This window comes from Procambarus clarkii, chromosome 85 (assembly GCF_040958095.1).
Source record: "Procambarus clarkii isolate CNS0578487 chromosome 85, FALCON_Pclarkii_2.0, whole genome shotgun sequence".
Classification (NCBI taxonomy): Eukaryota; Metazoa; Arthropoda; class Malacostraca; order Decapoda; family Cambaridae; genus Procambarus; species Procambarus clarkii.
The window spans coordinates 5,763,112-5,788,425 of record NC_091234.1 but is presented as its reverse complement, the minus strand read 5'-3'; the positions used below and the strand labels follow the sequence as shown (position 1 = coordinate 5,788,425).

At 43.1% G+C, this 25,314-nt stretch overlaps 1 protein-coding gene and 1 long non-coding RNA gene across 5 annotated transcripts in view; both read right to left on the bottom strand.

Moving 5' to 3' along the window:
* The window catches only part of LOC138358657 (uncharacterized), a 366,187-nt gene that overhangs the window by 187,820 nt on the left and 153,053 nt on the right, over nucleotides 1-25,314 (bottom strand). The window lies entirely within an intron of this gene.
* Nucleotides 1-25,314, bottom strand: part of LOC123750882 (guanidinobutyrase-like) — a 161,147-nt gene that overhangs the window by 126,448 nt on the left and 9,385 nt on the right. For all 3 annotated transcript variants that reach the window (XM_069316722.1, XM_069316723.1, XM_069316724.1), the window contains exon 2: nucleotides 15,518-15,704. In XM_069316722.1, coding sequence (XP_069172823.1) covers nucleotides 15,518-15,704 — 187 coding nt within the window. The remainder of the gene's footprint in view (nucleotides 1-15,517; nucleotides 15,705-25,314) is intronic.

Below are 25,314 nucleotides of genomic sequence, written 5' to 3'. Positions count from 1 at the left end.
GAAGCACAGCACTGATACACGGTGAAGCACAGCACTGATACACGGTGAAGCACAGCACTGACACAAGGTGAAACACAGCACTGGTACAAGGTGAAGCACAGCACTGATACACGGTGAAGCACAGCACTGATACACGGTGAAGCACAGCACTGATACACGGTGAAGCACAGCACTGATACAAGGTGAAGCACAGCACAGATACAAGGTGAAGCACAGTACTGATACACAGGTGAAGCACAGCACTGATACACGGTGAAGCACAGCACTGATACAAGGTGAAGCACAGCACTGATACAAGGTGGAGCACAGCACTGATACACGGTGAAGCACAGCACTGATACAAGGTGAAGCACAGCACTGATACAAGGTGAAGCACAGCACTGATACAAGGTTAAGCACATCACTGATACACGGTGAAGCACAGCACTGATACACGGTGAAGCACAGCACTGATACAAGGTGAAGCACAGCACTGATACAAGGTGAAGCACAGCACTGATACATGGGGAAGCACAGCACTGATACAAGGTGAAGCACAGCACTGATACAAGGTGAAGCACAGCACTGATACAAGGTGAAGCACAGCACTGATACAAGGTGAATCACAGCACTGATACAAGGTGAATCACAGCACTGATACAAGGTGAATCACAGCACTGATACAAGGTGAAGCACAGCACTGATACAAGGTGAATCACAGCACTGATACAAGGTGAATCACAGCACTGATACAAGGTGAAGCACAGCACTGATACAAGGTGAAGCACAGCACTGAATACACAGGTGAAGCACAGCACTGATACAAGGTGAAGCACAGCACTGATACACGGTGAAGCACAGCACTGATACAAGGTGAAGCACAGCACTGATACAAGGTGAAGCACAGCACTGATACACGGTGAAGCACAGCACTGATACACGGTGAAGCACAGCACTGATACAAGGTGAAGCACAGCACTGATACAAGGTGAAGCACAGCACTGATACAAGGTGAAGCACAGCACTGATACAAGGTGAAGCACAGCACTGATACACGGTTAAGCACAGCACTGATACAAGGTGAAGCAGAGCACTGATACAAGGTGAAGCACAGCACTGATACTAGGTGAATCACAGCACTGATACAAGGTGAATCACAGCACTGATACAAGGTGAATCACAGCACTGATACAAGGTGAAGCACAGCACTGATACAAGGTGAAGCACAGCACTGATACACGGTGAAGCACAGCACTGATACAAGGTGAAGCAGCAGCACTGATACAAGGTGAAGCACAGCACTGATACAAGTTGAAGCACAGCACTGATACACGGTTAAGCACAGCACTGATACAAGGTGAAGCAGAGCACTGATACAAGGTGAAGCACAGCACTGATACTAGGTGAATCACAGCACTGATACAAGGTGAAGCACAGCACTGATACAAGGTGAATCACAGCACTGATACAAGGTGAATCACAGCACTGATACAAGGTGAATCACAGCACTGATACAAGGTGAATCACAGCACTGATACAAGGTGAATCACAGCACTGATACACGGTGAAGCACAGCACTGATACAAGGTGAAGCACAGCACTGATACACGGTGAAGCACAGCACTGATACACGGTGAAGCACAGCACTGATACACGGTGAAGCACAGCACTGATACACGGTGAAGCACAGCACTGATACACGGTGAAGCACAGCACTGATACACGGTGAAGCACAGCACTGATACACTGTGAAGCACAGCACTGATACACGGTGAAGCACAGCACTGATACACGGTGAAGCACAGCACTGATACACGGTGAAGCACAGCACTGATACACGGTGAAGCAGAGCACTGATACAAGGTGAAGCACAGCACTGATACAAGGTGAAGCACAGCACTGATACACAGTGAAGCACAGCACTGATACACAGTGAAGCACAGCACTGATACACGGTGAAGCACAGCACTGATACACGGTGAAGTACAGCACTGATACACGGTGAAGCACAGCACTGATACACGGTGAAGCACAGCACTGATACACGGTGAAGCACAGCACTGATACACGGTGAAGCACAGCACTGACACAAGGTGAAACACAGCACTGATACAAGGTGAAGCACAGCACTGATACACGGTGAAGCACAGCACTGATACACGGTGAAGCACAGCACTGATACACGGTGAAGCACAGCACTGATACAAGGTGAAGCACAGCACAGATATAAGGTGAAGCACAGTACTGATACACAGGTGAAGCACAGCACTGATACACGGTGAAGCACAGCACTGATACAAGGTGAAGCACAGCACTGATACAAGGTGGAGCACAGCACTGATACACGGTGAAGCACAGCACTGATACAAGGTGAAGCACAGCACTGATACAAGGTGAAGCACAGCACTGATACAAGGTTAAGCACATCACTGATACACGGTGAAGCACAGCACTGATACACGGTGAAGCACAGCACTGATACAAGGTGAAGCACAGCACTGATACAAGGTGAAGCACAGCACTGATACATGGGGAAGCACAGCACTGATACAAGGTGAAGCACAGCACTGATACAAGGTGAAGCACAGCACTGATACAAGGTGAAGCACAGCACTGATACAAGGTGAATCACAGCACTGATACAAGGTGAATCACAGCACTGATACAAGGTGAATCACAGCACTGATACAAGGTGAAGCACAGCACTGATACAAGGTGAATCACAGCACTGATACAAGGTGAATCACAGCACTGATACAAGGTGAAGCACAGCACTGATACAAGGTGAAGCACAGCACTGATACAAGGTGAAGCACAGCACTGATACAAGGTGAAGCACAGCACTGATACAAGGTGAAGCACAGCACTGATACAAGGTGAAGCACAGCACTGATACAAGGTGAAGCACAGCACTGATACACGGTGAAGCACAGCACTGATACAAGGTGAAGCACAGCACTGATACAAGGTGAAGCACAGCACTGATACAATGTGAAGCACAGCACTGATACTAGGTGAAGCACAGCACTGATACACGGTTAAGCACAGCACTGATACAAGGTAAAGCAGAGCACTGATACAAGGTGAAGCACAGCACTGATACTAGGTGAATCACAGCACTGATACAAGGTGAATCACAGCACTGATACAAGGTGAAGCACAGCACTGATACAAGGTGAAGCACAGCACTGATACAAGTTGAAGCACAGCACTGATACACGGTTAAGCACAGCACTGATACAAGGTGAAGCAGAGCACTGATACAAGGTGAAGCACAGCACTGATACAAGTTGAAGCACAGCACTGATACACGGTTAAGCACAGCACTGATACAAGGTGAAGCAGAGCACTGATACAAGGTGAAGCACAGCACTGATACTAGGTGAATCACAGCACTGATACAAGGTGAATTACAGCACTGATACACGGTGAAGCACAGCACTGATACAAGGTGAAGCACAGCACTGATACAAGGTGAAGCACAGCACTGATACAAGGTGAAGCACAGCACAGATACAAGGTGAAGCACAGCACTGATACACGGTGAAGCACAGCACTGATACACGGTGAAGCACAGCACTGATACACGGTGAAGCACAGCACTGATACACGGTGAAGCACAGCACTGATACACGGTGAAGCACAGCACTGATTCACTGTGAAGCACAGCACTGATACACGGTGAAGCACAGCAGTGATACACGGTGAAGCACAGCACTGATACACGGTGAAGCACAGCACTGATACACGGTGAAGCAGAGCACTGATACAAGGTGAAGCACAGCACTGATACAAGGTGAAGCACAGCACTGATACACAGTGAAGCACAGCACTGATACACAGTGAAGCACAGCACTGATACACGGTGAAGCACAGCACTGATACACGGTGAAGTACAGCACTGATACACGGTGAAGCACAGCACTGATACACGGTGAAGCACAGCACTGATACACGGTGAAGCACAGCACTGACACAAGGTGAAACACAGCACTGGTACAAGGTGAAGCACAGCACTGATACACGGTGAAGCACAGCACTGATACACGGTGAAGCACAGCACTGATACACGGTGAAGCACAGCACTGATACAAGGTGAAGCACAGCACAGATACAAGGTGAAGCACAGTACTGATACACAGTGAAGCACAGCACTGATACACGGTGAAGCACAGCACTGATACAAGGTGAAGCACAGCACTGATACAAGGTGGAGCACAGCACTGATACACGGTGAAGCACAGCACTGATACAAGGTGAAGCACAGCACTGATACAAGGTGAAGCACAGCACTGATACAAGGTTAAGCACATCACTGATACACGGTGAAGCACAGCACTGATACACGGTGAAGCACAGCACTGATACAAGGTGAAGCACAGCACTGATACAAGGTGAAGCACAGCACTGATACATGGGGAAGCACAGCACTGATACAAGGTGAAGCACAGCACTGATACAAGGTGAAGCACAGCACTGATACAAGGTGAAGCACAGCACTGATACAAGGTGAATCACAGCACTGATACAAGGTGAATCACAGCACTGATACAAGGTGAATCACAGCACTGATACAAGGTGAAGCACAGCACTGATACAAGGTGAATCACAGCACTGATACAAGGTGAATCACAGCACTGATACAAGGTGAAGCACAGCACTGATACAAGGTGAAGCACAGCACTGATACAAGGTGAAGCACAGCACTGATACAAGGTGAAGCACAGCACTGATACAAGGTGAAGCACAGCACTGATACAAGGTGAAGCACAGCACTGATACAAGGTGAAGCACAGCACTGATACACGGTGAAGCACAGCACTGATACAAGGTGAAGCACAGCACTGATACAAGGTGAAGCACAGCACTGATACAATGTGAAGCACAGCACTGATACAAGGTGAAGCACAGCACTGATACACGGTTAAGCACAGCACTGATACAAGGTAAAGCAGAGCACTGATACAAGGTGAAGCACAGCACTGATACTAGGTGAATCACAGCACTGATACAAGGTGAATCACAGCACTGATACAAGGTGAAGCACAGCACTGATACAAGGTGAAGCACAGCACTGATACAAGTTGAAGCACAGCACTGATACACGGTTAAGCACAGCACTGATACAAGGTGAAGCAGAGCACTGATACAAGGTGAAGCACAGCACTGATACAAGTTGAAGCACAGCACTGATACACGGTTAAGCACAGCACTGATACAAGGTGAAGCAGAGCACTGATACAAGGTGAAGCACAGCACTGATACTAGGTGAATCACAGCACTGATACAAGGTGAAGCACAGCACTGATACAAGGTGAATCACAGCACTGATACAAGGTGAATCACAGCACTGATACAAGGTGAATCACAGCACTGATACAAGGTGAATTACAGCACTGATACAAGGTGAATCACAGCACTGATACACGGTGAAGCACAGCACTGATACAAGGTGAAGCACAGCACTGATACACGGTGAAGCACAGCACTGATACACGGTGAAGCACAGCACTGATACACGGTGAAGCACAGCACTGATACACGGTGAAGCACAGCACTGATACACGGTGAAGCACAGCACTGATACACGGTGAAGCACAGCACTGATACACTGTGAAGCACAGCACTGATACACGGTGAAGCACAGCACTGATACACGGTGAAGCACAGCACTGATACACGGTGAAGCACAGCACTGATACACGGTGAAGCAGAGCACTGATACAAGGTGAAGCACAGCACTGATACAAGGTGAAGCACAGCACTGATACACAGTGAAGCACAGCACTGATACACAGTGAAGCACAGCACTGATACACGGTGAAGCACAGCACTGATACACGGTGAAGTACAGCACTGATACACGGTGAAGCACAGCACTGATACACGGTGAAGCACAGCACTGATACACGGTGAAGCACAGCACTGATACACGGTGAAGCACAGCACTGACACAAGGTGAAACACAGCACTGATACAAGGTGAAGCACAGCACTGATACACGGTGAAGCACAGCACTGATACACGGTGAAGCACAGCACTGATACACGGTGAAGCACAGCACTGATACAAGGTGAAGCACAGCACAGATACAAGGTGAAGCACAGTACTGATACACGGTGAAGCACAGCACTGATACACGGTGAAGCACAGCACTGATACAAGGTGAAGCACAGCACTGATACAAGGGGGAGCACAGCACAGATACACGGTGAAGCACAGCACTGATACAAGGTGAAGCACAGCACTGATACAAGGTGAAGCACAGCACTGATACAAGGTTAAGCACATCACTGATACACGGTGAAGCACAGCACTGATACACGGTGAAGCACAGCACTGATACAAGGTGAAGCACAGCACTGATACAAGGTGAAGCACAGCACTGATACATGGGGAAGCACAGCACTGATACAAGGTGAAGCACAGCACTGATACAAGGTGAAGCACAGCACTGATACAAGGTGAAGCACAGCACTGATACAAGGTGAATCACAGCACAGATACAAGGTGAATCACAGCACTGATACAAGGTGAATCACAGCACTGATACAAGGTGAAGCACAGCACTGATACAAGGTGAATCACAGCACTGATACAAGGTGAATCACAGCACTGATACAAGGTGAAGCACAGCACTGATACAAGGTGAAGCACAGCACTGATACAAGGTGAAGCACAGCACTGATACAAGGTGAAGCACAGCACTGATACAAGGTGAAGCACAGCACTGATACAAGGTGAAGCACAGCACTGATACAAGGTGAAGCACAGCACTGATACACGGTGAAGCACAGCACTGATACAAGGTGAAGCACAGCACTGATACAAGGTGAAGCACAGCACTGATACAATGTGAAGCACAGCACTGATACTAGGTGAAGCACAGCACTGATACACGGTTAAGCACAGCACTGATACAAGGTAAAGCAGAGCACTGATACAAGGTGAAGCACAGCACTGATACTAGGTGAATCACAGCACTGATACAAGGTGAATCACAGCACTGATACAAGGTGAAGCACAGCACTGATACAAGGTGAAGCACAGCACTGATACAAGTTGAAGCACAGCACTGATACACGGTTAAGCACAGCACTGATACAAGGTGAAGCAGAGCACTGATACAAGGTGAAGCACAGCACTGATACAAGTTGAAGCACAGCACTGATACACGGTTAAGCACAGCACTGATACAAGGTGAAGCAGAGCACTGATACAAGGTGAAGCACAGCACTGATACTAGGTGAATCACAGCACTGATACAAGGTGAATTACAGCACTGATACACGGTGAAGCACAGCACTGATACAAGGTGAAGCACAGCACTGATACAAGGTGAAGCACAGCACTGATACACGGTGAAGCACAGCACTGATACAAGGTGAAGCACAGCACTGATGCAAGGTGAACCACAGCACTGATACAAGGTGAAGCACAGCACTGATACACGGTGAAGCACAGCACTGATACAAGGTGAAGCACAGCACTGATATAAGGTGAAGCACAGCACTGATACAAGGTGAATCACAGCACTGATACAAGGTGAATCACAGCACTGATACAAGGTGAAGCACAGCACTGATACAAGGTGAAGCACAGCACTGATACAAGGTGAAGCACAGCACTGATACAAGGTGAAGCACAGCACTGATACAAGGTGAATCACAGCACTGATACAAGGTGAATCACAGCACTGATACAAGGTGAATCACAGCACTGATACACGGTGAAGCACAGCACTGATACAAGGTGAAGCACAGCACTGATACAAGGTGAAGCACAGCACTGATACAAGGTGAAGCACAGCACTGATACAAGGTGAAGCACATCACTGATACAAGGTGAAGCACAGCACTGATACAAGGTGAAGCACAGCACTGATAAACGGTAAAGCACAGCACTGATACTAGGTGAATCACATCACTGATTCAAGGTGAAGCACAGCACTGATACCAGGTGAGGCACAGCACTGATACACGGTGAAGCACAGCACTGATACAAGGTAAAGCACTGCACTGATACACGGTGAAGCACAGCACTGATACAAGATGAAGCAGAGCACTGATACACGGTGAAGCACAGCACTGATACAAGGTGAAGCACAGCACTGATTCAAGGTGAAGCACAGCACTGATACAAGGTGAAGCACAGCACTGATACACGGTGAAGCACAGCACTGACACTAGGTGAAGCACAGAACTGATACACGGTGAAACACCGCACTGATACAAGGTGAAGCCCATCACTGATACACGGTGAAGCACAGCACTGATACAAGGTGATGCACAGCACTGATACACGGTGAAGCCCAGCACTGATACACGATGAAGCACAGCACTGATACACGGTGAAGCACAGCACTGATACAAGGTGATGCACAGCACTGATACAAGGTGAAGCACAGCACTGATACAAGGTGATGCACAGCACTGATACACGGTGAAGCACAGCACTGATACACGGTGAAGCACAGCACTGATACACGGTGAAGCACAGCACTGATACAACGTGATGCACAGCACTGATACACGGTGAAGCACAGCACTGATACACGGTGAAGCACAGCACTGATACTAGGTGAAGCACAGCATTGATACAAGGTGAAGCACAGCACTGATACACGGTGAAGCACAGCAGTGTTACACGGTGAAGCACAGCACTGATACAAGGTGATGCACAGCACTGATACACGGTGAAGCACAGCACTGATACACGGTGAAGCACAGCACTGATACAAGGTGATGCACAGCACTGATACACGGTGAAGCACAGCACTGATACACGGTGAAGCACAGCACTGATACAAGGTGAAGCACTGCACTGATACAAGGTGAAGCACAGCACTGATACAAGGTGAAGCACAGCACTGATACAGGGTGAAGCACAGCACTGATACAAGGTGAAGCACAGCACTGATACAAGGTGAAGCACATCACTGATACTAGGTGAAGCACAGCACTGATGCAAAGTAAAGCACAGCACTGATACAAGGTGAAGCACAGCACTGATACAAGGTGAAGCACATCACTGATACTAGGTGAAGCACAGCACTGATACAAGGTGAAGCACATCACTAAAACAAGATGAAGCACATCACTGATACAAGGTGAAGCACAGCACTGATACAAGGGGAAGCACAGCACTGATACAAGGCGAAGCACAGCACTGATACAAAGTGAAGCACAGCGCTGATACAAGGTGAAGCACATCACTAAAACAAGATGAAGCACAACACTGATACACGGTAAAGCACAGCACTGATACTAGGTGAAGCACAGCATTGATACAAGGTGAAGCACAGCACTGATAAACGGTGAAGCACAGCACTGATACAAGGTGATGCACAGCACTGATACATGGAGAAGCACAGCACTGATACACGGTGGAGCACAGCACTGATACACGGTGAAGCACAGCACTCATACAAGGTGATGCACAGCACTGATACACGGTGAAGCACAGCATTGATACAAGGTGATGCACAGCACTGATACACAGTGAAGCACAGCACTGATACAAGGTGAAGCACAGCACTGATACACGGTGAAGCACAGCACTGATATAAGGTGATGCACAGCACTGATACACGGTGAAGCACAGCACTGATACAAGGTGAAGCACAGCACTGATACAAGGTGAAGCACAGCACTGATACACGGTGAAGCACAGCACTGATACACGGTGAAGCACAGCACTGATACAATATGATGCACAGCACTGATACACGGTGAAGCACAGCACTGATACACGGTGAAGCACAGCACAGATACAAGGTGATGCACAGCACTCATTCAAGGTGAAGCACAGCACTGATACAAGGTGAAGCACAGCACTGATACAAGGTGAAGCACAGCACTGATACAAGGTGAAGCACAGCACTGATACAAGGTGAAGCACAGCACTGATACAGGGTGAAGCACAGCACTGATACAAGGTGAAGCACAGCACTGATACAAGGTGAAGCACATCACTGATACAAGGTGAAGCACAGCACTGATACAGGGTGAAGCACATCACTGATACAAGGTGAAGCACAGCACTGATACAAGGTGAAGCACATCACTGATACTAGGTGAAGCACAGCACTGATACAAGGTGAAGCACATCACTAAAACAAGATGAAGCACATCACTGATACAAGGTGAAGCACAGCACTGATACAAGGTGAAGCACACCACTGATACAAGGCGAAGCACAGCACTGATACAAAGTGAAGCACAGCACGGATACAAGGTGAAGCACATCACTAAAACAAGATGAAGCACATCACTGATACAAGGTGAAGCACAGCTCTGATACAAGGTGAAGCACAGCACTGACTCAAGGTGAAGCACAGCACTGATACATGGTGAAGCACAGCACTGATACAAGGTGAAGCACATCACTGATACAAGGTAAAGCACAGCACTGATACAAGGTGAAGCACAGCACTGATACAAGGTGAAGCACATCACTAAAACAAGATGAAGCACATCACTGATACAAGGTGAAGCACAGCTCTAATACAAGGTGAAGCACATCACTGATACAAGGTGAAGCACAGCACTGATACAAGGTGAAGCACAGCACTGATTTAAGGTGATGCACAGCACTGATACAAGGTGAAGCACAGCACTGATTCAAGGTGAAGCACAGCACTGATACACGGTGAAGCACAGCACTGATACAAGGTGAAGCACATCACTAAAACAAGATGAAGCACAGCACTGATACAAGGTGAAGCACAGCACTGATACAAGGTGAAGCACAGCACTGATACAAGGTGAAGCACAGCACTGATACAGGGTGAAGCACATCACTGATACAAGGTGAAGCACAGCACTGATACATGGTGAAGCACAGCACTGATACAGGGTGAAGCACATCACTGATACAAGGTGAAGCACAGCACTGATACAAGGTGAAGCACAGCACTGATACAGGGTGAAGCACATCACTGATACAGGGGAAGCACAGCACTGATACAGGGTGAAGCACATCACTGATACAAGGTGTTGCACAGCACTGATACAAGGTGAAGCACAGCACTGATACAAGGTGAAGCACATCACTGATACAAGGTGAAGCACAGCACTGATACAGGGTGAAGCACATCACTGATACAAGGTGAAGCACAGCACTGATACAAGGTGAAGCACAGCACTGATACAAGGAGAAGCACAGCACTGATATATGGTGAAGCACAGCACTGATACAAGGTGAAGTACAACACTGATACAGGGTGAAGCACATCACTGATACAAGGTGAAGCACAGCACTGATACAAGGTGAAGCACAGCACTGATACAAGGTGAAGCACAGCACTGATATATGGTGAAGCACAGCACTGATATATGGTGAAGCACAGCACTGATACAAGGTGAATCACAGCACTGATACATGGTGAATCACAACACTTGATACATAGTAAGCGCTTACCTTATACCACTTGAATCACGGCACTAATACAAGGTGAATCACAGTACAAATACAAAGTGAATCACTCTGCTATTATAAGGTGAATCACAGTACTAATACAAAGTGAATCATAGCAAAATACAAGGTGAATCACAGCTGTAATACAAGGTAAATCACAGCACAATATAATGTGAATCACAGCAATAGTTCAAGGTGAATCACATCAGTAATACAGTAATACAAGGTGGATCACAACACTAATACAATATAAATATCAGCACTGATACAATATAAATCACAGCAGTGATTCAAAGGAGAATCTCAGCACTAATACAACATAAATCTCAGTACTGATACAATATAAATCACAGCCCTAATACAAGGACAATCAGAGCACTGATACATGTTGAATCAGAGCACTGGTACAACGTAAATCATATCATTTGATACATAGTGAAATACAACACTTCATACAAGGTGAATCACAACCCTTCATACATTGTGAATCACATGAGTTGATATATTATGAATCACGACAATTATCAACACCTGATTCAAGGTGTATCACAACAATTGATACAAGATGAATCACAATATTGTCCACGCGGTGAAACACAACACTTGATACATGGGAAATCAGATCACTTGATTCATGGTGAATCACAACGTATATCAACAGTTGATACATGGTGAATCACAACATATATCAACAGTTGATACATGGTGAATCACAACATATATCAACAGTTGATACATGGTGAATCACAACATGTATCAACACTTGATGCATAGTGAATAACAACACTAATTGACGATGAATCATACAAGGTGAATCACAGCACTAGTGCATGGCGAGTAAAGGCACTCTATACAAGGTGACTCACAACACTTGACACAAAGTGAATCACAACACTGCTTTGAGGTAAATCAATGCATTTATTCAAGGTGAATCTCAAAACTTGTTACAAGTGAATCAAAGCACTGATATAATGTGAAACACAACACTTGATGCAAGGTGAATCACAGCATTCATACAAGGTAAATCACAACACTTCATACAAGGAGAATTACAGCATTTCATTCAAGGAAAATTACAACACTGATACATGGTGAATCACAGCATTAATACACGGTGAATCACAATACTTGATACAAAGTGAAACACAAAACGTAATACAAAGTGAACCACAGCACTTGATACATGGTGATCCACAACACTTGATACAAGATGAAACACAACAATTGATACATGGTGATCCACAACACTTGATACATGGTGATCCACAACACTTGATACATGGTGATCCACAACACTTGATACAAGGTAAATCACAATATTTGATTCAAGGAGAATCACAACACTTCATGCAAGATCGATCACAACACTAATACAAGGTGAATTTCAGCATTGATACAAGGTGAATCACAGTATTGATACAAGGTGAACCACAGTGTTGATACAAGGTGAATCTCAGCCTTGATACAAGGTGAATCACAGTATTGATACAAGGTGAATCACAGTGTTGATACAAGGTGAATCTCAGCATTGATACAAGGTGAATCTCAGCATTGATACAAGGTGAATCTCAGCATTGATACAAGGTGAATCTCAGCATTGATACAAGGTGAATCTCAGCATTGATACAAGGTGAATCTCAGCATTGATACAAGGTGAATCACAGTATTGATATAAGGTAAATTACAGCATTGATACTAGGTAAACTACAGCAGTGATTATAGGTAAATTACAGCATTGATAAAAGGTGAATCTCAGCATTGATACAAGGTGAATCACAGTATTGATATAAGGTAAATTACAGCATTGATACTAGGTAAATTACAGCATTGATACTAGGTAAATTACAGCATTGATACTAGGTAAACTACAGCATTGATACTAGGTAAATTACAACATTGATACAAGGTGAATCACAACACTTGATACAAGGTCAGGAAGGGGCCTGACAGCTGAGTGGACAGCGCTCGGGACTCGTAGTCTTAAGGGTCCGGTTACGATCCAAGGTGGAGGCCGAAACAAAAAGCCAGCGTTTCTTTCACCCTGATGCACCTGTTCACCTAGCAGTAAATGGTACCTGGGAGTTAGACAGCTGCTACGGGCTGCTTCCTGGGGATGTGTAACAAAAAGGATGCCTGGTGACACTGAAAAAGTTCTTTCTAACGTCCCAGTGGCTCATTTGGGTACTCAGTTTCCACCTGTGTCCCCTTGTTCTCGTACCACCAGTGTTGAATAGTTTATCCTTGTCTACCCTGTCTAGGATTTTGTAGTTAGAGATCACGTCTCCCCTCACTCTTCTGTCATCCAATGCCGTAAGGTGCAGTTCCCGTAGCCTTTCCTCGTAACTCATGCCTCTTAGTTCTGGGACTAGTCTAGTGGCATACCTTTGAACTTTTTCCAGCTCGTCTTGTGCTTGACAAGGTACGGGCTCCATGCTGGGGCCGCATACTCCAGGATTGGTCTTACATATGTGGTATACAAGAATGATTCCTTACACAGGTTCCTGAAGGCTGTTCTAATGTTACTCAGCCTAGCATATGCCGCAGACGTAATTATTTTTATGTGGGCTCCAGGAGACAAGTTTGGTGTGATGTCAACTCCTAGATCTTTCTCTGTGTCCGTTTCTTCAAGTACTTCATCTCCTATTCTGTATCCTGTGTCCGACCTCCTGTTTCCACCGCCTTGTTTCATTACTTTGCATTTACTCGGGTTGAACTTTAGCAGCCATTTGTTGGACCATTCATTCAGTCTGTCTAGGCCATCTTGTAGTCTCCTACTATCATCCTCTGTTTCAATCCTCCTCATAATTTTTGCACCATCAGCAAACATTGAGAGAAACAAGTCTATACCCTCTGGGAGATCATTTACATATATCAGAAACAGTATAGGTCCAAGGACTGACCCCTGCGGGACTCCACTCGTAACGTCTCGCCAATCTGAGACCTCACCCCTCACACTGACTCGTTGTCTTCTGTTGCTTAGGTACTCCCTTATCCAATGGAGTACCTTTCCTTTCACTCCAGCCTGCATCTCCAGCTTTTTCACTAGCCTCTTGTGTGGTACTGTATCAGAGGCTTGCAAGCAAAGGCTGTCTGGTTGTTTCATATGTCACAGCATGACACAACATGAGTCACAGCACATGACACAACATGAGTCACAGCACATGACACAACATGAGTCACAGCACATGACACAACATGAGTCACAGCACATGACACAACATGAGTCACAGCACATGACACAACATGAGTCACAGCACATGACACAACATGAGTCACAGCATGACACAACATGAGTCACAGCACATGACACAACATGAGTCACAGCACATGACACAACATGAGTCACAGCATGACACAACATGAGTCACAGCACATGACACAACATGAGTCACAGCACATGACACAACATGAGTCACAACACATGACACAACATGAGTCACAGCATGACAACATGAGTCACAGCACATGACACAACATGAGTCACAGCACATGACACAACATGACACAACATGAGTCACAGCACATGACACAACATGAGTCACAGCACATGACACAACATGAGTCACAGCACATGACACAACATGAGTCACAGCATGACACAACATGAGTCACAGCACATGACACAACATGAGTCACAGCACATGACACAACATGAGTCAAGAGCAGATGGCACAACATAAGTCAGAGTGGATGACACACCAGTAGATGGGGGTCTGGTAGCTGAGTGGACAGCGTGCAGGACTCGTAATTCTGTGGCCCGGCTTTGATTCCCGGTCGAGGCAGAAACAAATTGGCCAAGTTTCTTTCACTCTGAATGCCCCTGTTACCTAGCATTAAATAGGTATTTGGGAGTTAGACAGCTGTTATGGAGCAGTTTCTTGGTTGTATGTGTGTGTGTGTGTGTGTGTTTGTGTGTAAAATTATATAGTTAGTTAGTAGTTAGTAATAGTTGATTGACAGTTGAGACGCGGGCCGAAAGAGCAAAACTCAACCCCCGCAAGCACAACTAGGTTAATACAAGAGTCAGAGCATATGACTCAGCATGAGTCAGAGCGGATGGCATAACATGAGATAAAGCGAATGACACAACATGAGTCATGGATGATGACACGTTGGTTACTTGAAAATGTTGACCCAGACGTCGCCGAGGTCGGCCACATTGAGGCTGGTGAAGGGGCTGGCCCCCGTGGCCTGGTTGAAGGGCCGCATGGGAGACTCGCAGCGCATCTGGCGGGGACCGAAGCGCGCGCCGCTCTTGTTGCTACTTCCTGTGTCCAGTGGCACGCCCACGAAGCACGCGTCCAAACCTGCAACACCATTCACATTTTATACCTGTCCCAACACGTTCTCTACTCGTTCAGACACTTTTAATTCCCGTCCCGACACATATACCCATCCAAGCACATTATATACCCATCCTGACACGTTTTAAACCCATACCAACAAGTTTTATACCAATATAGACAAATTTTATACCGGTTCTAACACATGTTATACCCGTCTTGACATGGTTATTACCCGTCATGGCACGTTTTTTACCTGTGTTATACCTGTCCCCACTCGTTTTATATCCATCCCGACACGTTTTATACTCGTCTCGACAATTTACATACCCCATCCCAACATGTTTGCAACACGTTTTAGGTAACGGAAACATAGGTTCATTAAAGACATTACTTTGAATAAACTCTGTGGTAAGGAGTGTCAATCCAGCAAGTTTAGGCCTCACCTTGAACTCTTCCAAGTGCGAAATGACCTCCACCAACCAGCATATAATAGAGTGAATAAAGGTTGTTTTGCCTGATATTCATGTAACCAACTCTGAGGACAGCACACTCCTAGGTGCCCCTCTTGGAGGGAATGCCATCAACGAGGTCCTTAGAAAGAAGATCATTGACTTGAAGAGGATGAACTAGAGGACTGAAGACATCGATGCTCAAGATGCACTCTACCTCATCCCCAGATGCTTGTCCCTTCCCAGTGTGGGAAAAACCTGCTGGGATTGATATAAGAGGAGACTACCAGGGACTTGTACTGAACTAAATTAAAAATTTACTGTCTGCAAATTAATTCAACTAAAATCTCTAGCTAGGGTTGTAAATCCTAGATCCTCTTTTCCTAATGACAAACTGTGGGCTGTAAGGGACAGGTGGGGTGAATGACTATGTTGATAGAAGTTCCAATCCACCTGTAGACAGGGATCTCACATCAGCTTGTATTTTATACAAGGATAAGATTTGATAAATTCAGTTATCTGACTGAACACTGGCTCTGTTTAAATCAGGGATTTAAACGTACATAGTCTAACCTAGTACCATAACTTAACAGCCAATATGTACTTATACTATAAACAACAAATTAAATTGTAAAAGTATAATAAATGACCTTAAATGTAGTCTTAATACTATTAACTTAGTACTAGAAATTATATTCAATTAAATGAACTTATATGATAACTTAAAAATTAACTAAGCAAACAATTGATAACTTAATTTATATATTCAAATATATATGCAGACATATTCAATTTATACAGTTAGCTTGACTGAATCTTTTCCAAAACTATGGACACTTGTGAGGTTTTTACTTATTGAGGCTGAATTCTTTTCTGACAGAATGGACACTCATGAGGTTCAGTGCTTGGATAAGATTCACAGCTACACTACAATTTTAATAAACTTACTGATATGTGAGGCTTAGCCTCGCTTTTTAACCAACAGACAGATTTATAGGATATTAAAGCTACACAAGCATACAATTGGCCAATCATATACCAAATAACCTTCAATATACTTCTCTGCCAGTCGGGGTGCCTGTCTGACAAGTTTGCCAGACTGATTAACTCTCTCTTGTTGAGTTTAGGCACGATATTTTGCTACAGCGTTGCTGTATGATGATCTGGTAGCGTTGCTACGTGATTTTTCTTTAACTGCGTTGCAGAAGAATGATATGATAAAGATAAAGAATGAAGGTGGAGGAAACCGTGTCACCGTGATCTCCACTATACACTCTATTTTATGTGAATGTTCTAGGATTTTCCTTGTAGATATTGTCCAGGTACTCCCCCAGTTCTAGAGAGTATTCACTGGCGATAAAAATGTTAGATAAGGTGTCCTTGAGCTGGTAATGTTCGCTAAGGATCAGTCACTTGTTCACTCATTTGTAAACAAACGCGGAGTGCCCCGGGCTTTGTTGGTGGGCGCTTCACTGCCCCCATCGCCCTGCCATGCTCTCTGAGCACGGTAGCCTTCTATGAATATTGATTGATTATTTTTACAGTCTAGACTTATGATTAAGATAAGATGTGATTATAATATAATTAGATATAAGATTTAAAGATTATAAGTAGTATTTGAAAGTACCACTGATTCTTAATAAGGATTCGATATTATCCTTACCGGATGTTGAATAAATGTTCCAATAGTTTTTTAATTAAGAAGTCCTTCTAGAAGCTTCTGGATCCTTGAAAGATCATGTACAAAGTCACGTAGGCATCAAAAGGGCCCCTGTTGCGTACGTGTTCATGGTGCCATTGTCATCCAGGATCAAGCTATAATGAATCTTTAATGATTCTAATATGATTTTGATACGATTTAGATATGATTTTGATATGATTTAGATATGATATAGAAATTATACATTTCTTAGATGATTATTAGATATGGTGGGTAAAAATTTCCCACATCTTCCAGAGGGAGAGAACTGGCACAGAGTCCAATACTTAGGACAATAGTAACCATATGTATTTATTTACTCTCCATTGGATTGATAATACAAGTGCAGATTTTTCTTGCACTTTTCTGCTGCTGTCCGTTGTGGACGATTGTGTCTGTTAGGAGTCAGTGGGTCTTGTGGAGTTAGAGTGTCTTGAGGTCTCTCAGGATCTAACTGCAGCTGGCTCACTGATTCCATGTGGATGAGTTTGTCCAATGTCTTCAGGGAAGTTGTTCCTTTGGACAGGATTTTGACTATTCTCAAAATCCCCTGACTATCTGGATGGACTGAGACAACTTTACCTAATGGCCAGTCAGCCCTAGGGCCATCACTGTCTACCAAGACAATATCGCCAGGTTGGAGATTAGATATATTATGTGGGACATTGGCCCCATAGTGATGTTCTCGTAGAGATGTAAGATATTCTTTTGTCCAAACATCATTCCATTTTTGGATTATGCTAGACAGATGCTTATACCCCTGAACCAACTCGCTCTGACCCACATATGAGGGATCTCTGATCTCATCATCCACTAGAGATGGTACTGGAGTCAGAAGTCTTCCATACATTAGGTGGGCAGGACTTAATGGCTCATGTTGAGTAGGATCCTCAGACAAGTAAGTCAACGGCCGGTTATTCACCCTTGATTCTACTTCCGTGATTACTGTCTGGAGTTCTTGAAGATTGATTTTCTGACGGTGTAGAGATTTTCTCAAGGATCTTTTTACAGTTCCTATTAACCGTTCATAAAATCCTCCGTGCCATGGGGCTCTCGGAGGGATAAATTTCCATCTGCAATGACGCTGTTCCAGTGTGGAAGTAACTGCAGGATGGGAACAGATTTCCCGTAGACATGCTTCTCCAGCTACCAAGTTTGCTCCGTTATCTGAAATCATCAGCTTAGGGCATGATCGGCGTGCTGCGAATCTGCGGAAAGCTTGAATAAATGATTGAGCAGTCATGTCGGGTGTTACCTCTAGATGTACTGCCCTGGTGGTAGCACAGGTGAACAGACAGATGTATGCCTTGATAGGTTGCTTATCTGCAGTCCCTGTTAGATATATTGCTCCTGTATAATCTACTCCTGTCGTTTCGAAAGGTTGTAGATGGACCACTCGTTCCTTTGGCAGGGGTGGTGGCCCTGGATAAGAGCAAGTTCTTGCATCGTACCTTCGGCATATCATGCAATTCTTCAAGATTGATTTGACTGACTGTCTTCCCTGAGGAATCCAGTACTGCTGTCTGATTTGTGTGAGTGTGTCTAACACTCCTCCATGTTTGATGATTTGTTGATGTGTATGCAACACAATCAACCTTGTGATCCAATGATTTTTTGGTAAAAGCCATGGATGCACGGTATCTAGATTGATATCTGCGTGTTTAAGTCTCCCTCCACAACGCAGAATGTTGTGATTTTCTTGGTCTATCCACAGACCGAGATTGTGTTTTAACTTATGCGGAAGATTTTCATAGTTATTCCCATAAGTTTCTCTCTGGGCTTGTCTTACCCAATAGGTAAGTGCATCAGGAAAAGTGTATTTTATACCTTTTTTCCTGAGATATTGAAACACGTTCTGTGTTACATTGATTAATTTGATGAGCGAGGAGTAACGAGTACAATCCAAGACTGATATTTGAGCTTGCTGCCTGGTGGTAGTTATGGTTTGTGTCGTAATGACGTGTGGCTTTTGTTCAGGCCAACTACCATTCACTAACCATCGAGGCCCATAAAACCAAATATCTGCCTTTGCAAACTGTTTAAATGTCATACCTCTTGATAAGAGATCAGCTGGATTATCCTTTGTTGGTACATGCAACAATTGAAAGCCTGCGGAAATTTCTTTAATTTCCGAGACGCGATTTTTTACATATGGAGTTGGACAGTTGTCGTTTCGTACCCATTGTAAGACAGCTTCATTGTCAGACCATATGATGACATCCTTGATGTTCATGGTAGACAAGACTTGTTTGATATGCACAGCTAAGCGTGTACCAGTTAGCAGTGCTGTTAGTTCCATCTGAGGCAAAGTCCTCTTTTTTAATGGAGCGACTCTGGCCTTAGAGGTGATAAGATATGATTGATTAGAAGTCACTAAGTAAGCACAAGCTCCAAAAGCTTTGGCTGACGAGTCTGCGAATACATGTAGTGATACTTCTTCATTTTCCTCGACTATGTGTCTCGGAAAGATTATCTTTTCAACTAAAGTTTGTTCTTGAGCCACTTCCATCCAAGCTTTTTGTAACTGGATTGGTAGTGGATCATCCCAACCAACCTTAGCTTTCCATGCTTGTTGCACCAATAAACGCCACTTGATAGTCAAAGGATTTAGTAGACCAAGTGGGTCGAATACTTTGCTAACTTGTGAAAGCAAATCCCTTTTTGTAGTGATGTTGTAATTTACCGGCACAGATTTGATCGATATTGTGTCCGAGATTAAATCCCAATCCATACCTAACACCTTTTGTGATTCTGGTACGTGATATTCAGGGTAATCTCTTGCTATTTGATTATTCAATGTTGCATTATTAGAGGCCCAAGATTGTAGTGGCATGTTGGCACCTTGTAGCTCCTTGTTGGCCTCTTGATATAATTGTAACAGTTCAGTAGTACTGTTAACTGTCCCTTGAAAATTATCTACATATAGATTTTGACTGATTTCAGTCTTACAGGGACTTGATGATTTCTTCAGATGAGTATCTAGAGTTGCTTGCAACAGAAATGGACTGCTTGTCGCGCCAAAAAGAACTGATGAGAATCTGAAAGTCACTACAGGACTATTGACATCTTCTGGGTTCTCTACCCATAGAAACTTAGTGAAGTCTCTATCTTCTTCCTGCAAGCCAACTCTTAGAAAGGCCTTACTTATATCTGCTGAATACGCATATTTGTTAAGTCTAAACTTCAACAGTATGTCATACAATTTCTGAGTTAGACTTGGACCTGTTTGCAAACAATCATTTAGACTGGTTCCTTGGGGTCCAGATTTAGAGCTACAATTAAAAACTATCCGTAAAGGAGTCGTTTTTGATTCTCTCATTACAGCCATGTGTGGTAAAAAATGGCCTGTTTGCTTATTGTCATGTTTCACGACTTCGATGAATTTATTCTTTAATTGTTGAGCAATAATCTCATGATAGAGTTTTAAATGCTCAGGCCTTTTTCTTAGCTTTGCTAGTTGCGATTTAAATTGACTATAAGCCATGTGATAATTGGTAGGTAAGGTTTTATGGTTGATTTTCCATGGTAGCCTTACCCAGTACTGTCCATCATAGTACTGTACAGTTTCTAAGTATTGATTATATGCACAGACATCATCAGGACTTGGTTGTTCAGGAATTATTCCTATGGCATCAAGTTCCCACAATTGAGGTACAGATTCTAATCCATCATCAATCATGTGGGGGATTTTAAGTGGTGACTGTTCTTTGCCTAGTCATGCCACTATTACAGTTTCTGTATGATGTGATTTTTCAGGAGTTGAAGGTTCAAGATCTAGTATAGGTCCTGTCATCAATATGCCTCCTGCTGATTTGAGTATATTCATACCCATAGATTCTTCTGATCCCAGAATGAATCGATGATAGTAGTCAGCTCCAATCAGGATTCCGATATCCCCTATGTAGTCAGACTCAAGCAGAGGATCTGCTAATTGTATTCCTTTTTCTTTTAGGAATTTAATAGTTGCTGTCAGACCAGTCACTTCCATTTCAGTAGGAATTTTATCAACTACTATGGCTTCTACTGTCCTTTGGGATGTACCTAGACAGACATTGAGTTTTACTACTGGAAAGGTTCTACGACCAGAATTAGTAAAAAACCCTGATATGGATGTAGATACTTGCTTTGAAGATTTAAGTTGTAAATCTTCTGCCATCTTTTTACTGATAAAGGTTTTCTGTGACCCTTGATCAAAAAAGCCTCTAGTTGGAATACAAATTCCTTGATTGCATAGTTCTAGCTGTGCAGTAGGCAATATGGCTGTTGTAACAATTTCTGTATCCAAGTCGTTGACATTGCTCATTACTGTACAGAATTGTACGGCTGTTGTGGTATTATCATCTTTGGGCTTTGCCTGAGATGCAGGTTGATTATTGGAAGTCTGTGATCTGGATTGAGTGTTAATATCACCACAGAGTGCTGTGTGATGTACACTTTTATGACAATATTGGCAGTTCTGCAATTGAGTGATACACTCACTAGTATCGTGCTTCCGTAGACAACGGATGCACCTGTTCAGAGATTTCAGTCGATCGATTCGACTGGCACGGCCTACATAAACTGTGCATTGATAAATGGTATGTGCTTCTTGACAGAATAAACATTTTGGGGCACTTGTAGCTCCTTTTGTCTTATCTGTCTTAGGAGCTTGGTTTCCTACAGTTCTGTTAACTGTGGGAGATATAGCATAAGAGCCAACATTATTCTTTTTCCACTTTGCAGAAGAGGAATTTTGTTGCCTTGATTTTTGACTGCCATTTTGGACATTTTTATTTTTGTCCGTGGATTCACCTTTGGGGATTTTTTCTTGAGATCTAAGTTTTCCTCGGCTTCGTAATCTTTGTACGTAAGCTCGAAGTCCATCAATGATTTGGCTTTGTGATAAGATGTTGGTGTTATAATGAGTGCATAGGCTGTCTATGACCTCATTTGGGAGTTTCCTTTGAATGATTAACTTTATAAGCCACTCTGCATCACCTACAGGTACTTTTGTACTGAGGGCTTTGATGATTGATTCTATAGACAATCGAAATGATTGTAGTGACTCATAACTTTTATTTGGAGAGGGTAAATCCAATAATTTGTACGAGAGACGTGCAATTGCAGTCTCCTTATCACTGTAGTTATCTTGTAACAACTGTAAGGCATGGTCGTAATCATCATCCGTTAATGACAAATTAGCAATGACCTGCCTTGCCTCTCCCAGTAACTGGCCTTGCAAATATTGAAACTTTGTCGCCTTTTTGAGAGAGGGCTTGGAGTTTATTATAGAATCAAAGTGTCTCCAGAAGGTATCCCAATCGTCTTCATCCTTGCCCTCAAAATATGGTAATTGTACCTTTGGGAGCTCTGCGGCTATATGTGTTATAGTTGCATTGCTCTGTTGAGTGGATGAGCTCACATTGGATTGGGTTCCTGCTTGAGATATTTGTTTGATTAAAGGATCAAGTTGATCTTGGATTTTATCTTCATACATTGTCATTTCAACGACAATTTCCTGAAGTTCCTTTCGGGTTAAATCTGCATTAGCCATTTCTGTTAGATAAATCTCTGCATGGCGTTTGATTTGTTCATACTTATCCACAGCTGCTTTTACTCTGGTATTCAGAATTATTAAATCAGGAGATGGTTGTCTAGCCAACTTTTGACATTTGTCAATCAGTTGAGTTAGGTGATTTTGCAGACCATTAAGTGTCCTCCTATTTCCTGTTTCAGCTGCTGGTGGAATACTGTTAGTCATTTTGACCTTTTCCGAGTTTCGGAGATTCCGAGATTTTTCTCTTTTTTCTGATAAATATGTATGATGTTAATGTATTTTGATAAATGAGCTTTCCTGTCTACTTAGGTAATGATTCCAAAGATCGTCCTTCATTTCCTCCCTGGAATCTGGTTGTAGCAGGTGTTCAATTATCAAAAGTATTGTAATAATTTGATTTGTGACCCGAATGCACGAATGCACCAAGTTGGTAAATCTTGTAATAATTTTTTAAAAATAGTAAATGGCACTATTTTTGCAAAGTTATTACAAAATCTGTTACCATAATAATTGTTTGATAAAATACAGTAGAATGTCTACTGGTTTTACCTGGAATAGGGTATGATATAGTTGATTATAGATAGATTGTAATGATGCTCTTACAGTGATGATAACACTTTTTTAAAGAATATTATGTAATGAGCAGCTCTGAAAATCAGTAGATTAGAGATAATGCAAGATAATACACTTAAATATATATGTAATGTTACCACAATGAGGTAGATAATTGATATTTATGATTAAGATGCAGTTGTGTCTGTGACACTGATATACTTAAGTACTGTTGTTTCTTAACACAAAACAATATCAGTTTGTTATGAATGCTTACTAGTTAATGGATATGGTGGCTTAAGCCACTGCAAACTATTTGTTTACTTAGATATATAGCTATGATAAATATTGGCTGATAGCTAGGTTAGGCTAGAATATGTAAGAATTATTCCAATGCAAAATCAAGAAGTTTCTTATGTATTTGGCATTGAAATATTCGGTAAACGAATGATCATAAATATCTAGGTATAAAGGACCATTATTATCTAGGTTCGAAGGACCATTAATTTGGGAAAAACCTGCTGGGATTGATATAAGAGGAGACTACCAGGGACTTGTACTGAACTAAATTAAAAATTTACTGTCTGCAAATTAATTCAACTAAAATCTCTAGCTAGGGTTGTAAATCCTAGATCCTCTTTTCCTAATGACAAACTGTGGGCTGTAAGGGACAGGTGGGGTGAATGACTATGTTGATAGAAGTTCCAATCCACCTGTAGACAGGGATCTCACATCAGCTTGTATTTTATACAAGGATAAGATTTGATAAATTCAGTTATCTGACTGAACACTGGCTCTGTTTAAATCAGGGATTTAAACGTACATAGTCTAACCTAGTACCATAACTTAACAGCCAATATGTACTTATACTATAAACAACAAATTAAATTGTAAAAGTATAATAAATGACCTTAAATGTAGTCTTAATACTATTAACTTAGTACTAGAAATTATATTCAATTAAATGAACTTATATGATAACTTAAAAATTAACTAAGCAAACAATTGATAACTTAATTTATATATTCAAATATATATGCAGACATATTCAATTTATACAGTTAGCTTGACTGAATCTTTTCCAAAACTATGGACACTTGTGAGGTTTTTACTTATTGAGGCTGAATTCTTTTCTGACAGAATGGACACTCATGAGGTTCAGTGCTTGGATAAGATTCACAGCTACACTACAATTTTAATAAACTTACTGATATGTGAGGCTTAGCCTCGCTTTTTAACCAACAGACAGATTTATAGGATATTAAAGCTACACAAGCATACAATTGGCCAATCATATACCAAATAACCTTCAATATACTTCTCTGCCAGTCGGGGTGCCTGTCTGACAAGTTTGCCAGACTGATTAACTCTCTCTTGTTGAGTTTAGGCACGATA